Raw genomic sequence first — 16,580 nt, forward strand, 5'->3', positions numbered from 1 at the left:
AGCTAAGAAATATACTTACCACCAAATATTCAGCTGTCATCTCTTAAAACTGATATTCAGCAAGTATAAATAACCATAACTCCACTGATGTTAATGGATTTACAGAGGCTAGAGAGCCAGAGAAAGTGAGTTTTGAATGTTTTAATAATAGAAAAAGCAAGTGATAATGATCTCAGTCGTATCTTCACCGCACATCTTGTTGCTCATAAACAGACAAGCATGACATGACCAAACTTTGCCAAGGAAAATCTATCTTTGTGCTATGAAAAAGCATGAACGCTTCAATCTCAAGGCCAACTTCCCTGAGAATTTGAGAGCACCAGACAAGAAAGGCTTATAAAAGACAAATGGTGATTTTGTGCTTAAGACATGAGCCTGGGAGTCAAGAGTCTGGGTTTTTTCTCTGGCTTTGTCCTAACTTCCCTATGGCCTCAAGCAAGGTCCACTAGCAGCAATGGCAGTAACAGGCTACAAATGCACTTTTGAGCATAGCTGTGGGACATAGTTCAGAGTTCCCAAAAGATTAAAAATAACCTGCAAAGAGGACAGAAAAAATGGATCAACTAAGCAAGAAGGGTTATTGGTAAAATTCGATGTCTGTGTTAGACTTATGACTGGTAAGGTAAAATGAAACTAGAAATTAACAGAGCAAAAGTGGTGCACTTAAAATTAGGCCTAGATCAGCTAAATAATAAGGGGAAGTTTTATTCCACCAACAGCTCCTGTGTAGAGTTTTAGAAAACAGAACTCCAGAAATCAAAATAGCAAGACATTTGCGGGGCAGCTCTGGAAAGCATGATGCAATTTCCAACCAAGTTCCGAGAATCTGCCCTTCTCCGCTGAGCTTCAGCCACAGGGGGACAAAGGCAAAACCACTTCAGATAAACCCGGCCATCATCAACAGCATATTAATGCAGCACACCTGATATTCTGCTGGTGTACTTCTCCTCTGTCATGATACTCCTCTTCATTCTTACCTTTCACCTAATCCTAAAACCACATTACAACAGCATTATGGATTAAGATGGCCCATTCCATTCTGTTGCCCAAGAATAACCAACACAAGAGAGAAACCTGACTGGACTGAACAAATCAGGTTCTCATCAAAGCAGTAAGCTGGAATCCAACAAAGCAATAAATGGTGGACCCAGTCTGCTCTTCCAATGTATGTCTTTGCAATAGCTGCTTCACATCCTGAACACGTCAAAGAATGTGTGTCCTCACATTTTGCTAACTCTCCTCTTTTTATGCCCGTTGGCCTCAGACAGAGTAAGTAACTATTATTACTATTACTTTGATCAATGCCAAAATCTAAATGAGGCTGGTTGACAGGTCACTGACCCAGCTCCCATGTTCAGGTGAATATCCTGATTATACGCCAGACCCACACAAAAAGGCCCTGTTACCTTCCCCCATGAGACAGGAATGAAGCACAAAGTCCAAAGAGGGACCTATGGTGCATGTACACCAGCTACATCTCTGACCTGGTCAATGGGTGGCCGTGACCACAGCCTACACTACAGAATCTGACCTTAGTTTTCACTTAGTCTGAGAAAACTCAGTCAGGTTTCTTTACTCACAGGAATTTTACAAGGGGTTCAAATAAATATATCTAGTGTAACCATTCAGTTTCAATATACTTAGAATTTCTTTCTTACTCTTTTTTTTTTCTTACTCTTTTTTCTCTTCCCTCTTCTGTATGCTAATCAATAACTTTCCAGTCTCTGATTTGGTTGGTTTAATCATACTGATAGGTGACGTAGCAGATGGAAATCACTGGAGTCCAAATTTTATTTAAGGTTGTTCAGTGACAACATCATCTCAACATCTTTGGCTCTCTGGTAGCAATTCCTTGATCAGAATTAATGCGAAATACCTGAATGTCAGTAGCTGAGAAACTCAGATAACATCTCTTCAGAGAATAAGTATCTATCTAACAGTATTAATCTTACTGAGGTGCATATCTTTCCCAGAGTGGGTCTGACTGCTTTGCCTATACTCCAGCCTGCCCAGATACAGGCCAGCTTCTGTCCAGAAGCCTTGTGAATGCAAGAGCGCTGTACTGCCTGAGCTACAATGTTCTCCACAGGCTCATTAACCAAGGCACCACACCATGCTAACTCCACGGTTCCCAGAGGCAAACTGGCTTACCTCTGGCCACCTCAAAGCAGAATGAACCTGTGACTATCTCCATTGACTTGTGTAAGCAAACACAGTTACTTCTCTAACTTGTTCTTTGAATTCTGTATACATGCCGAAGAATAACTGGTTATGATAACAGGAGAAAGTCTCACCTTGCCATACAGACAGTATTTTTAATGCAAAACTGTAATTGAATATAGATATGCACTCAAATAAGAAAAAGGGAAACATTTTATACATATTATGTATGAGGCTTAAAGAAATCATTATGTAACAAAATGGCCTCAAAATCTGAGGTATTTTCTTGCTTATCTAGAAATCAGCATATATTAGCTTCTGACATTTGAAAAGCCTTTGCTTCCAACTAATAAAATGAGAGCAGAACAGACCAGAAAGCGTCTTAAAGTAATGGAAGATTTAATAAGAAAATGGATAATAAGATACTTTTAGTCTAGCATTAAATGTGAGCATATTAATAATAGACGACCAGCACTTCTCAGCATGATGTAGAGATCCGTGAAATGTTACAAAGCTAAGTCTCGTGCTAGTGAAATGCTGGATGGTAACACTGACAAGAGTCAGTATGTGTGAAAGCAATCTTCCCTTGAGGATGTCCAATGGGTATATTCTCAACCACAACACTTTTCAGATTAGAAAAGGGTACTCATTTTTACAGGCTTCCTAATGGTTCAATGACTTCATCTAATGGCACCCTCTAATAGTGCCTGCACTTACCAAGCCCAGTCAGTGGCACAGCTGTCTCGGTTACAGCTCGAACCCTCCGGGTAGTGATGCCTGAATTGCAGGACATGAGTATCCGTAACTCCTGCTGTCCTCAGTGGGAGATGAGGTTACTCACTCCCGTTAGAGGAGGTGCTCAACACTTAGCACAGTCAGACTTGTATGCCTCTGATAGTTTATGTTCTTTAAAGCCACATAATTTATTGCTTTTTTTTTTAGAGGAAAGGAACTGAATGTGAATGGGCTGCCCTGGAAATTACTCTTTAGCATAGATAGTTGGGATTCACTGTTAGAGGTGCTTTTGTCATTCAGAGAAAAAGGTACATGCAAAAATGAAGGTTTGCCTGCCAAGAGATTAGGATTTCTTCTTCTTATTGCAGTGAATATGCCGTAATTTCTTTGCCAATTCCAGTTACCAAAAACTTAATTGAGCAAATGGGTTGATAAAGGTAACATACCAAGAAAACCATGAACTCACAGTTCTTTCAGTGCAAATTAAACAGCACTTCTATCTATCAGCAGAAAGAAAACAAATCTCTTCCCGGACTCAAAATTGTCCCTTCCCTGTACACAGATGGTCAGTTCCAGCATTTTGGGGACACTTGTTTATTTTCCTGTTCTCCAGAACACCCTTAAAAGAGTGACTCCTGTCTTCTCCAAGGGCCTGTGTTCAGAGGTGAAAACGCTAGGAGGAATCCCCAACTAAGCATGCAGTCAGTGCAGGTGTAGATATTTGCAAGTCTCATTCTGCAGAAGAGCTAATCATGTCAGGATCAACTCAAATCTGTCAACACCTGAAAATAATCTTTCCAAAAGAGAATCCATAGTTACTACATTCCTCCTCAAACAGAAAGAGATTTTTGTCTTTGCAACGAATTTTAGCACCTCTAAACCTCTTTGCAAACGGTACAGAATTAAAAAGAAATGTGTTCTCCAAATTATGAGCCCACCCAAATACAGAGAACTTGCCTATCAAAATGTTAATATGCTTATAGTCACTTGTGGCCAATATAAAAAAGGAATTATGTTAACTGTATGCAGAAACATGAAGAAGCACCAAGTAGAAAAACAGCCTGAACTAGGACTCCAGAGATTTTCTGTAGGGCCTAAAGCAAAACATTTGTGTGCTTCCTTTTCTGACTCCATTACCTGTTTTGGTTTGTAAGCACCTGAGGCAAGGTGTATCTCAGATACACATTCTAGTCCAGAGCCAAATTCAGCTGCAATGTGCTTCAAATGATCTTTAAAAGTGCAAACCCAGCACCAGATTTGGGGCATTAATTACTTTGGCTTCTCAACAGATGAATAAGCAGAGTGAAAGCCCAGCAGTATTGGAGCACTCCGGCATGTCTGGCATGTGCACTAACTACAATTCAGCCTAGAAATCTAACTACAGCCTAGAAATCTCACAGAAAACTAAGAGATTCACATGGCCAAGAATTTCACAGGTCGGATAGGCCAAGGGAACCAAATACGTAAGAAAACTAAATAGCAAATAATTAAATTACTATCTCTACAAGGAAAAGGCCAGAATCTGTTGCTCAGTGAGATCACAGATTAACCTTGACACTTTTGGCCACAAGGCTCTGCAGAAACAGATCTTCAGCTTTTAGTGCAAATAAGTATCACATACTGGCTGAACTCTGAAACCTGGAACCTTTCATGGATACAAAAATGCAGTGAAACTATTTGATATCAGTTTCTCCCGCACTCTTTCTAGATGACCCAGGCTTGTTAAATGTGACCAAAAGAGGTTACAGGTAGTATTGTTCTCAGCCATCATGCAATACACTTTTAAAAACACAGGGTGTGCAGAAAATTTCAGCAGATCAGGTGAATACAGGTTTAATACCTGTCCCACAACAGAACAAGCAACAAGGTGCATGTACCTACGTGATGGGACTCAGTAACATCCCAGTGTGGCTGCTCCACGCTGAAGTTAAGGACAAGACTTCAGGCACCCTGCACTACTGCTGTGCAAGGCAGCACACCGCATCTCAGCTGCACAGGCTACTTTTTGAAAGAGTCATCAGTGCACTCAGCTGATTACAGTTGTACAGATTAAGAGATGTAACTGGTTACAATTAAAATCTAAACACACTTATCTTCATGATGTCTACCTAACTCATGAAAAAAATACATATTAGAGAAATGAAGGGCTTCATCACCCAATCCAATTTAAATAAACTTCGGCACTTTGTGGTTACTTCTGGCACAACTCAGTCAGCTTTGGCTTTCATCAAACCACTATGATTAAATTATACATTAGTAATAAAACTTAAAGCCATTCATGGCATCTAATATATTTCCATATACTTAAACTCATTTGTGATATTTGAATGAAGTTTGGATTTAGGCTACTGTCATTCATACGTCTAATTTGTCATTGTAAATTCAGACTTGGAAGCACCTTTTCCATTCCATTCCCACACTCCTGTTGCAAGTCCTCTGGCAACAGCATTACAGTAAATCACACTACTAATTCATTTATCAGGTATCACTCGTTCACATTGCCTTCTTTTCTGAACTAACCAGACCTGTTTATAATGCTGTGCAACCAACACGATGTGAAAAACCACAAGTAACTGTGCCTTAGACTAAAAGAAATCTTACTCACATTGTATAGATGCAAATCAATCAGATAACAACCATGTACTTGGCTTTCCTACAAGTGAAGAGAAATGGAGCAGAGTACCACAAATGCATTTCTGCATGCCTTTGCTTTTTCTTAATAATGCTGGAACAGAAGGTAGAGAAATACACATGTATATCCTTAGGGCTGGAGATTCATCCTTGTTTTCGAAAGTGCTCTGCTAAACAGCGTTGATTACTCTGTCTATTTTAACTGAGGACTTCTATCTGTCATTTGCAACTGCAAACACATTTGCCATTTCTCCCAGTTCTATAGAATGATGCAGTATTTTTAGCCACAGGTTATGGGAGAACTCAACCACAAAAGTGAAGGGTATTTTCAGGATGGGGAGAACCTTAAACCCAATGTTCACTGAGCCCATTTACAGCCACAAGTAAGTTTTAGCAGTCTTGACTGGTTTGGGGTTGAGGGGAAAAGGGTCTGAATCCTCCTTTGATAAAACAGATGAAGATCAGAACTTTAAACTTGTTTTGAAATAACCAGGAAGAAAGTTGGGAACAAATCATCCGGCTCAAGAAAAAAGAGGAACAGGAGAATGGAAATAGTGTATCATTTCACAGGTAGGCATTGGAGCCAAGAGTTCCCTGTTGATGAGAACAGAAACAGTTTATCAGAAGAAGGATGAGGCTGAGCATCAACCTGTGACTTTCATCAACATAAGAATTAACTGGAAAAAGTGGGAATTGGTGAAAACATCTTCCAAATCTGGGCATTTTTAAGGCTTTCTGAATGAACATGTTAGTGGATATGCTAAAACAGGCATCTTACAAATGTACAGCTGGCTGACTATAGACTGATTAAAGAATCTTCAGTAGCTCAGGGGATCTCCATGAGGAGACTATCTCTCTTCAGTTTTCTGAGTAGCTCCATCTGCATTAGAGGGCAGAGAGGCTTTTGAGGTTTCTATGATGTAAATTATTCAATTTGTAGGAGCAGCAAGGTTTCTGTTCCAGTTAAAATCTAAACACACTTACCTTGATGATGCCTACTTAATGCAGAAAAAAATATATATTAAAGAAATTAAACACAGCTCACTCTGCAGTAGAAAGGTACAGTACACTTTTAGCTTACAAGCAGAGGTAGAACTATATATTTTTGCGATGATATTCCTGCATTATAATGCACTACAGTTTCCAGCCTTCAAATTCTTCAGCTTTTTATTCTTTGATTGTGGAAACTAAACTTCCAAAAGGATTTCTCTCTGTGCACTCCATTTTAATAGAATCCCATTTCCAACTTTGCTCACGTGAGGTTCCAGGAACTGCCCAACAGGGCAGTGAAGCTGCAACATTCCCAGAACAGCACAGAGTATTCAAGGCTCTACCAAAAGCAAAAGGCAAAGTTGGATAAGAAGGACTGCTATTGATTCCAGTCTCCCCAGAAAATATCATCATAATACGGTTTTGCTTCCTTGGCTCTTTTTATTCAAAAGGTCTGACACTAACACAGTGACTTTACAATAGAATAGTGAGAAACTGGCAGTAAGAAACTGGCTTAGCAGCAGAAGCATGTTAGAAAAGATAGATAAAAATCTTTTTCTTAAGATCTTTTTTCAAATGAAACCTTGGACAGGAATTCCTCCCACACACAGAGCCAACTTTCATCTGTCTGCTGAAGAGGGCTTCCACATACCACTTCCCTTACACTCACCTAGATGCACATTTCTACACTTTTCATCCCGTGCTCCCATGTAATCTCCCTCACTATAACAGTATTTCAGGATCTTTCTGCTCATGGTTCATCTAATTATTATTCTTGCTTTGTTTTATCTGTAGCTTCTTTGGTGTGTGTCAAAACCCTCCTCAGGGAAGTACCATTTGGCTCATTGTCAAACATATGCTCTTTATATATATTTATACTTACTCTCAGCCAAAACTTCTGTACTGATGAAATAAAAAAAACCTTTCTCTCAACCCCCTTCGGAGAGATCTGTGGAAGAACCAACTGTGATTATTCAAGAGAGTCACTCTCAACACAAATAATTAGTTTACAAATATCTTCTTTTGGCATTTCATACAATTTTCAATTTTACTACTTTGCCATGTTAATTTCTGTAAGGGATATTTGTCTGGCAGAAACTGGTTGTTGTAGTAAGTAGAAAATTTTTATTTTTCCTTTCCTTTTACTGTAATGCTGGCATTCACTAGTTGGAAGGGGTTCACTGCTGCTTTTGCGTGAACCTATCATTGTAAAAAGCCTATAAGTAAAAGAAGAATGACTTTCAGCAACTTTAATGAGAGCTTGAGGGCATTCAGCAACTCATAAGAACAAGACCCAAATCACCACAGCGTTAAAAAAATCCATCTGAGTTGAGATTACATGGAAGGTATGGCTGTGTTTGAAGAAAGACAAGATGATAAGGAAGTGTAGTAAAAAGTAAAAAGACTGAAATAAAATCTTTTAGCACCTTTTTATTACCAGGGTCTTAAGCACTCTGTATGTTTCTGAGATCAGAGAACAGTGATTAAATCCAGCTTACCGCTGTCTTTTACAGACCTGCCAAAGGCACAGATCTGTAGCGAGATTACAAAGATTTCACTGGTCACACGTGGGGAAAAAAAAAAGCCCATGACATACTAAAACCTGTCATAGTGCTGCTGGTGCTGCTCTGTCAAGGAATTGCAGGTCTCACTATGTGCAGCAGTGTATGATCCAAAACCTGCTGGCACACCCTTTAGGAAGGCATGCATTAACTGCTCTTGATAGATGAGCAGAAAACTGTTTCATCTTTCTTAGACAAATCTGAGCTGCTTCAAGATTCAAAGTGAGACTTTTTCCGTTTGCTATTGCCTGAATTCTATTTTCAAGGCAAAATGTACTAAATAAGAAGTAAGAAATGTTCTTCTTTCTGACCAATGAAGAAGATTAAATTTACACAAAATCAATGCAATTAACATTATTTTTCATCTTGATTTAATGCGACTCATAAAGCTTACAAATGCATCCCTACACTGACACCCCTAGCAAAGATACCATGTCCAGTATGAGCAAAGGCAGTGCAAACTTCATTACGCTGTCCTGCTAGCACTGCTGAAAAGATGACCTGAAGAAAACATTGGCAAAAGATCACTTTGGTCTTCACAGTACCACGGCCACCAACCTTGACCCTCCTAGTATAACATAAAAGGTGGAAATTAGGACTAATATGGAGATTATATTTTTATATTGACGCTATATCAAGACCGCTAACATTTCATATAAATCATAATGACATTTCACCTCATCTAACTTGCAGTGATTTTCAAAATGTGACCTAGAGGTGAAAAACTCTGTATCATATTATCAGTCTCTTGAACCACACAGTCACTTATTACTGCTTCTTTATATTAATCATCTAGAACCAAAAATGTGCAGTTCATTTCCCCATACAGATAGAAAAACAGGGTCTTTGCCCCAAAATGACTGCTTAGTAATTAATTACAGGACTCAATAAATAAAATATATTTTGCTTCAATACTAATGAGTTCAAAAGATCTGACATACTACATTGTATCACAGAATTGTTATTTGTGAAATAATAAATGAAAAGGCTATCACAGGTACTTCTCTTTTACTTGAACACTACAGTTTGATACCAAGAGACACAACTGAATACTAGGATTGTTATTGCCATATCAAGCCTATTGCCACAGTATTATGCCCACAACAAATTAAGAAACTAATTATGCCCACAACAAATTAAGAAACTAATTATTTCAAATTACTGTGTATTTCAAATACCCTCCTAATAAAGAATTGAAGGCCCTTATTCCTTATGCTCTGGTAAGATCATATAATCACGAGATAACCTAAGTTGAATGGAATCTCTGGAGGTCATCTGGTAAAACCTTTACTCATAGCAGGGCCAAATTCAACGTCAGATACACTTCAGTTAGATCAGGTTTTTCAGAGCTATGTTCAGCTGGGTTTTGAATTTATTCAAGCATGGAGTTTCCACAACTTCTCTGGAAAACATGATCCAATGTATGACTGCTCTCACTGTCAATTTTTTTTTTTCTAATATTTAATCAGAATTTCTCCCTTGTTGCATCCTGGGTCCACTGCCTCTCCTTTTTTTATTGAGCACATCCAAGAACAGACCATCTTACCAATATCTCTGTTGAATGTGTGAATAAATTCCAGTCCTATTCAAGTGAAGTACAAAACCTCCACTCACTTTTCTTTTGCAGTATCAGGGCCAATGCTCTGTGCAACTGGTTTGACTCTCTTTGCTCACCTAATCAATTAAATTAATTTATTTATGTGGAAAAGTAATTTGGATATCATAGAGGAGCCAAAATGCAACACTTTTACCTGAAAAATTAAATAACTGTGATTTTATTATTTATTTATCAACTTAACAGATTGGGCCCAAAACTAAAAGGATCTACTTTATACCTATAAGATACATGTAAGATACATACATACAGGTTGAAAACATGACCTAAGATTACCTAGTGTTAAAAGTTTTTCAGATCCAAACCTCACAAAATCAGCAAGATTTAAACACCACCTAATCAACTGCAAGTGCAGTTGATCCCATATGATCTCTAAACATAAACCTATAGTGTGTTCAAGTTCTGCAAGTCCTACCCAAATTCCGTTCGGATCCAACAATACTATTCCCCTGAATTTCAATGATTTCCCAAAACACAATCTTTGTTTCCTAGTCCCAAGAATTGTGTCTTGGCAGAATGTAGCAGATCTTGAAATAGAAGCAGATCAGCAGCATATTCCAATATTCTTAAAATAATTATTTCCAAAGCTTACTGATCTTATAGACAGGAAGGATAGCTATGTAATTCTCAGTTTTCAGTGAATTAATTGCCATTATTATCATTGAAATCTTAAGTCTTTTACTTCAGCACTGCAAAAATATTCATTAAATGTTTATATGACAATTGACCATCAGTCATAGAGCAGCAAGGAATTGTAGAAAGAGAGCCTGCTGTGGTGAACAGAGCCTAAAACTAAGCAAAAGCTGCATAGCTTCTTTAAGAAAGTCACCCAGTTCAGAAATTTCAGAGAGCTGTGAAAGTTCAAGGATCCTCAAGTTTTGTATTCCCAACTTTGGATCACAGAACTGAAAGAAGTATTATGTGCAGCTTTGGCAGAAGATTTCACTACTGAAGCTGAATTTCTGGTACAGGGAGTGGTTAAACACTACAGTGCTGATACACTGGGAAAGTGTGTTTTACTAACAGGTATATCCCAATATCTCAACAATTTTGTAAAATAAACCAAAAAACACAAAGTGAAAAACACTTCTGGCTAGTTGTTACTCTTTTGTCCCTGATGTGAGAGATCCTAAAAATGATATAGTCTCATACATTTTTTGGATTGCAAAGATTTAACTGAAGCAGTTCTACTGGATGCAGTGTATTACTTCCAATCTTAATGTTAAATGCAATTATATACCCATACAACAAGCGTATCAGCCTCTTAGGCACAGCCACCAGCAACGGTTATACGTTTTGGGGATGTTGTTTGAGTTATCAGAGCAAAACACCATTCCCACATCAGCTGCCTTAACAGAAGGGGCAACATCCTGCAACCAGCGAGCGCATTGTTCAGGGCTAAAATCCCAAGCCTCCTCCACCCCTCCTAGTACAATAGGCAACCCGTCATACTTCCTCCTCCTTTATCAGGGGACAGATGCTTCATCTCCAAATCAATGGGCCAGTGATTCTTTTTCCAACATAAAAAGATGCAGCAATTTACTGGTTCAAAGACTTTACTTTCTCAAATTTATCAAATCCCTTGAATCCCTGAGCTGTTAACTGAATAACTGTTATCTGTCAGTTCTAACATACAAGCACAGAGAGCCAAAATCATAAGTTAGAGTTTCCAGCTTTATAAAGCATTTTAAAATGAGATGAAAATCTATGCATGGCAAATATCATTTCCCCACATAACTGCTAAAATTCCACTATGTACAGTAACAAAAGATGAAACGTTATCGTTCAGTCTAATGGATATAGTTTCATCTCCAAGTGTAAGGATTTACATGCATGAGTATAATTAATGTTAATGGCAATCACAAACATAAATCTTCTGAATATTGAGAGGAATTAGTCTGTTAAAATGACCAACTGCACTTCCCAAACAATCGCTAGTCAGAACACTAATACACAGAAGCTGTGTTTCCACTGGAATAATTTCCCAGTGTGGTCTGCTGACACTTAAAATTATTTGGAAAGTAACAGGTTAAATAGGGAACAGCCTAATTTACACTAACTATACTGGATCAAACATACACTTCTAAATCAAGACCTATACAATGAACACAGTGGAGGAAAGTCCAAGGATAAACACATGAAATGAGATTGTCAAAGCAATGAAGTGGACTTAGCCACGTGCTTTCCATTAATCTTCCCTTCACCGCTTTGAAAATCTCATTCACCATCTCCGTTATTTGGAGTTCTTTGTGCTTGTATATCTGTATACGTCTAGGTACTAAAAACTTCCACTTACTGTAAATGTTGAAACAAAATTATCCTGCAATGGCAGTTTCTCAGAAACACATTTTCAAAGCAGCATGAAGGTTTTCACTGTGCGACACATACTAACATCAATTGGATTCACACAGCTAAATCTCTCTGCAATTCGTTGTCAATTTACCCCTTCCAGAATTTAATATTTTTTGAATTTGTTTTATATTCCAAACATTTTCACGTTGCAGTATTTTATGGCATGGTGGCTACACTAGCACAGGCACTATCTCTGGCAGCTGCTTTAATTTTCTAGCGCAGACAAGGCCAACATCTGAGACTTCTAGTGGCACCAGTAAGAATTATGGCTGTAATCCAAAAGATTCATATATCCTTATGATATATTTTCATGATGTATATGTAGCTCCTAATAGTCTTAATGACAGATTTATGCACAAAAAGATACACATAAACTTCTGAATTCTCAGCTTGACAACTTTGGAAATGGCATATGACAATGCTTCAGTCAGGGATAGCAAAACAGTGAAAGATCACAGGCAGGGTTTTTTTGGGGGACCACAATATTGTTCTCCTTACACAAAATCCCCTTGGCTTTCAGAAGCAGAATCCACTTGCAGAGTTTCAAGGAAACCATGCGGCTAACAGTTTTTCCTGACCTGGTGCCACCTAGCCCCCCATCTTGGTGATTATTTCCAGAACCCTGTAATGATATGGATTCATATTTAAGAATGAGGTTATCATTAAATGATAGAAGACTAACTACAGACTGTCCTTGGGATTACTGAATTCAACATTAAAATGTGTTTATTATAAAATGTAAAAGCTGTCAGTCAGAAATAAACATTTTCATGGATCAAAACATAACTGAAAACTGGTATTAGTCACTTTTATGTCAAAATGCTCCAAATGACAAACAACACTGAAAATTACAAACAAATCTTCTTGATGTTAATACACTTCATGCATTATCATTAGAGAAAGAGTATTTGATAGACTGTCATACAATAACTGTTGTTCTCTTCACCTTGTAATTCTTCATGCCAGCAACATATAAACATGCAGACTAGGCAAAATTTAGAGAAGATGACAGTTTTAAGGAATCAAGAAACTGTGCTTTGAGGCCACTAGACACTGCATCATTCTTTAGAACAAGAACCAAACCTTTGGTATGAACATGTTGCCAGGAATTTGGCTTTTTTAATTCACATCACCTTATACCAAAGAGAATCTACATAGTACTTGTATGCTATAAAAGGTATTGCCAACTGTATTTTATAAGATATCTCTTTCACAGGTGATATCAGAGGGTTAATCTTAAGGTTAAGCCTGAACTGTTCCTAGGCCCTTTTCTGACATGACCAGAATAAGACTAAGGTGAACAACTTCCTTTTGTAAAATATGTGCCCATCAGCCTCCTTTCCAAAGTTTTTCCTCAAGTCATGTAAATCATCTGTACTTCTGAAATGCTACAAATTAGCACTACAAGTGCTTTGGGTTTTGTAACATTTAATCTAAATGTTATCCACAGTCAGTAATACCTCTTTCACCCATCCATAAATGGATGCAAGGTAAAATAAATCTTGCTCATTGACAGTGATGTCTGGGGATGCAGTTTTGTTGTGCATGCTTTATATTCGTGACCTCTGAGATGTTAGAAAAAGATCTAAAACTGCCTGTGGTGACAACTTCTACAAACATAAACTGAACGCTACCACCACTGAGATCATGAAAAGTACCTGAGCTTTAAGTTCATGTCTACTAGATTACTTTTAATTTTAAATGAAAATAAATTAAAATGAAAGCATTTTGCCATACAGACATTTATCAGTGCCTGAAAGACATGGATATGACAGTGGAATGTTACTATAAAACAGGTAAGTACAGTAAAAAAACCTACACATTAAAGTCATTTTTGAAAGTTGTTATATCACCTGATAGGGCTTTTATAAAACACAGATCCTTTTCTGAAAGACTTTATATGCATTTCTCTGCAGATTATGGTGGCTATTCATACTTTACTTCAATTTTTATAGCCTCCAAGTAATTCTACAGAATAGTAAATACAGTTATTATAACCGTCATAACTGGCGGAGAGATATATTTGAAGAAAAAGGGTTTGTTTTCCCTCCTGCATGCACTGAAGTAAATCAGGATTGATTCTGCTGCAGTCGATAGGACAGTATCTGCAAAACTGATGCGAAACAAGAAAAAGAAAGGCCAGAAATGTATAAACAAAGCTTTCCCCACACTAAAAGTACAAATTGCTTGTCTTCTCTGCTTTTTTCTGCTTTCTTTGGCAATGTCGTGCCGTTGAAGTACTTATACCACACTTAGCTCCATCACACTAAAGCACATCTGAAAAAGGTCCAGACCCGCACTGGAAACAATGGAGGTACACCAGTTTACACAGGCTGAGAATCTGGCATAAAGCCTTGAAAACGAATGAGGATCTTCAAATGAAGTAATTGCACGTATTGCATTTAAGTGTATCGCCCCTGAAACAGAAACGATTTCAAAGTGCTGTAACAGAAAACTAGAAAGATTAGGAAAAGATTAGGGGAAAAAAAAAAAAAAAATTAATGCATCCCACTTTTCTTCCTTACAGGCACATACACAAGGAACTGCACTCATCTTAAGAAAGATCATGTGGCAAAATGATGACTCTGAGTCACTAGAAAAGAGAAAAATCTTTCAAAATACTCTTGGGACCAGGGTCTAATGTTAATGAGCCAGAGGAAGGATTATTATTGTTTGGCGGTGTTTTGTCTCACCAACTCTTTTTCTCTGAAAGAAATATGCCAACTTCAGTAAACAAAGAGAAGATGCACCGTTCTGTTGTTTCAGTTGCACACTGAGGAGTATTTAATCACGGGAAAGGAATCCCAAGAAAAGTCACAGGCGAGAGGCGGCAGATGCCGCTTTTACAAAGGTTAAGAAAAACAGGAAAAAAGACAGAGGCGGCGATGACGGCGTTTTTCCCGCACCCCTCCCCACCGCGCTGACAGGGGAGGTGGGCGGCCCGCGGGGCGCGGCGGCAGCACCCAGCGGTGCCCGGCCCGGGCTCCGCCGCGGCAGCCCCGAGCCGCCGCCCGCCCCGCGGGCCCCGCCGCCGCCCCTCGGGCACCGGCTGCCGGCCGAGCGGCGGCACCGTCCTGCTCTTTCTTCTCCTCAGCGCCTACTTTCAGCAGACGGGGGAAGCCCCCGCCTGGCACCAGCGAGGAGCGAGGCCGCCTCGAAGCGACGCCGGGCCGGGGGAGTCTCTCTCCCTCAGGCAGGGAGCGCTGACAGCCGCCCGGGCTAAGGCACGGCGGCACCCGCCCCGGCCCGCCCCGGCCGGACGCCTCTCCCCTCCCCAGGCACGGGCCCGTTCTCGCCCCACGCCGCATCCTCCTCGCGTCGCACTGCAAAACTTACGGGCCGGGGGTCGGGGACGAAGGAGCGGGCGCGGGCGGGCCGTCGGGGCGGCGGGAGCGGGGCCGGCCGCCTCCTCTCGCACCCGGCGCGGACAGCTCCGCGGCCGGGTCAGCGCCGCTCCGTGCCCCCGGCGGCCGTGCCCGGGGCGGGGAGGAGAGCGCCCGTCCCTTCCCGCCCCCCGCGAAGCCGAAGCGTGCCCCGGAGCGGTCGGCCGGGCACTCACCAGCTGCAGCGAGCAGAGGAAGATCAGCGTGCAGCGCCCCGTGCAGCAGCCCATGGTGGCAGCTGGCCGCGCCGCGCCGCCGGAGAGCCGCCGCTTCTCCTCGTCTTCCCTCCCGCGCTGGCGCGGCCCCGGAGGCGAAGCGGGGGGCTCACCGCATCCGGACGGAGCGGCCGGGCGTGTGTGTGTCCCCCGCCTTCCGCTGCTCCCCCTCCTTTGTTGAGGGTGTTTCTCCTCGGCGGCGGGAAGGAGGGCGCGGAGGTCAGCGCGGCCCCGGGGAGCGGAGCCGGCGGCGGCGGCAGCGGGGGGCTCTGCCCGGCACGGCGCGGGTCTGGCTCTGGGGAAGGGGCAGGGGACGGGGGTGGGCGTGTGCGGACCGGGGCGGGGGTGGGCAGAGGGAACGCGTGCGGGGAGGCGGGGGGCTGGCGGGTGGGGTGGGGTGGGGGGTGCCTCGGGTGGGCGTGCTACTGAGGGCGGGGGGCTCTGTAGGTGTGAAGGCGAGAGGAGCGGGGGCGGCGGCGGGCTCTCCTCGGGGCGCCGTGCCGGGCGAAGGGGCGCGGAGGGTCCCTGGGCGGGCGGTTTGCGGGGATTTTGGAGGCTCCGAGGGCAGGCGGTGCTTGAGGGGGACTCGGCGGGAGAGGCAGGGGGCTGTGCGGGCGGCGGCGGCCGAGCCAGCCCGGCGCGGGCCGCTTGTTGCGAGCGCCCGGGGAAAGTTCAAGGGACTTGGGTGGCTGAGGCGGGGAGGGGCGGGGGAGAGACGGCCGCCGAGCGGCGGGGAGGGGCGGGGGAGCGACGGCCGCCGAGTGGCGGGGCGGGGCGGGGCCGGCCCTGGAGCAGCCCTCCGGTGCGGCGGCCGGAGGAGCCCGGGGGTGGGCGACGGGCCATTGTTCGCGGCCTGCGCGGTGCCGGGGCGGAGGGGGGTCCCAGGGCGGGCGGGAGGCGGCGGGGGAGGCCGCCGGGCCCCCGTTCCTCAGGGAGT

The 16,580-nt window shown here is 42.0% G+C and overlaps 1 protein-coding gene across 1 annotated transcript in view; it reads right to left on the reverse strand.

The window, feature by feature from the left end:
• NKAIN3 (sodium/potassium transporting ATPase interacting 3) overlaps positions 1-15,658 on the reverse strand; it is a 358,032-nt gene extending 342,374 nt beyond the window's left edge. Inside the window, exon 1 of the mRNA XM_059815480.1 lies at positions 15,605-15,658. Coding sequence (XP_059671463.1) covers positions 15,605-15,658 — 54 coding nt within the window. The remainder of the gene's footprint in view (positions 1-15,604) is intronic.
• Between the last annotated feature and the right edge of the window lie 922 nt (positions 15,659-16,580).

Source organism: Gavia stellata, chromosome 3, assembly GCF_030936135.1.
Source record: "Gavia stellata isolate bGavSte3 chromosome 3, bGavSte3.hap2, whole genome shotgun sequence".
Taxonomy (NCBI): Eukaryota; Metazoa; Chordata; class Aves; order Gaviiformes; family Gaviidae; genus Gavia; species Gavia stellata.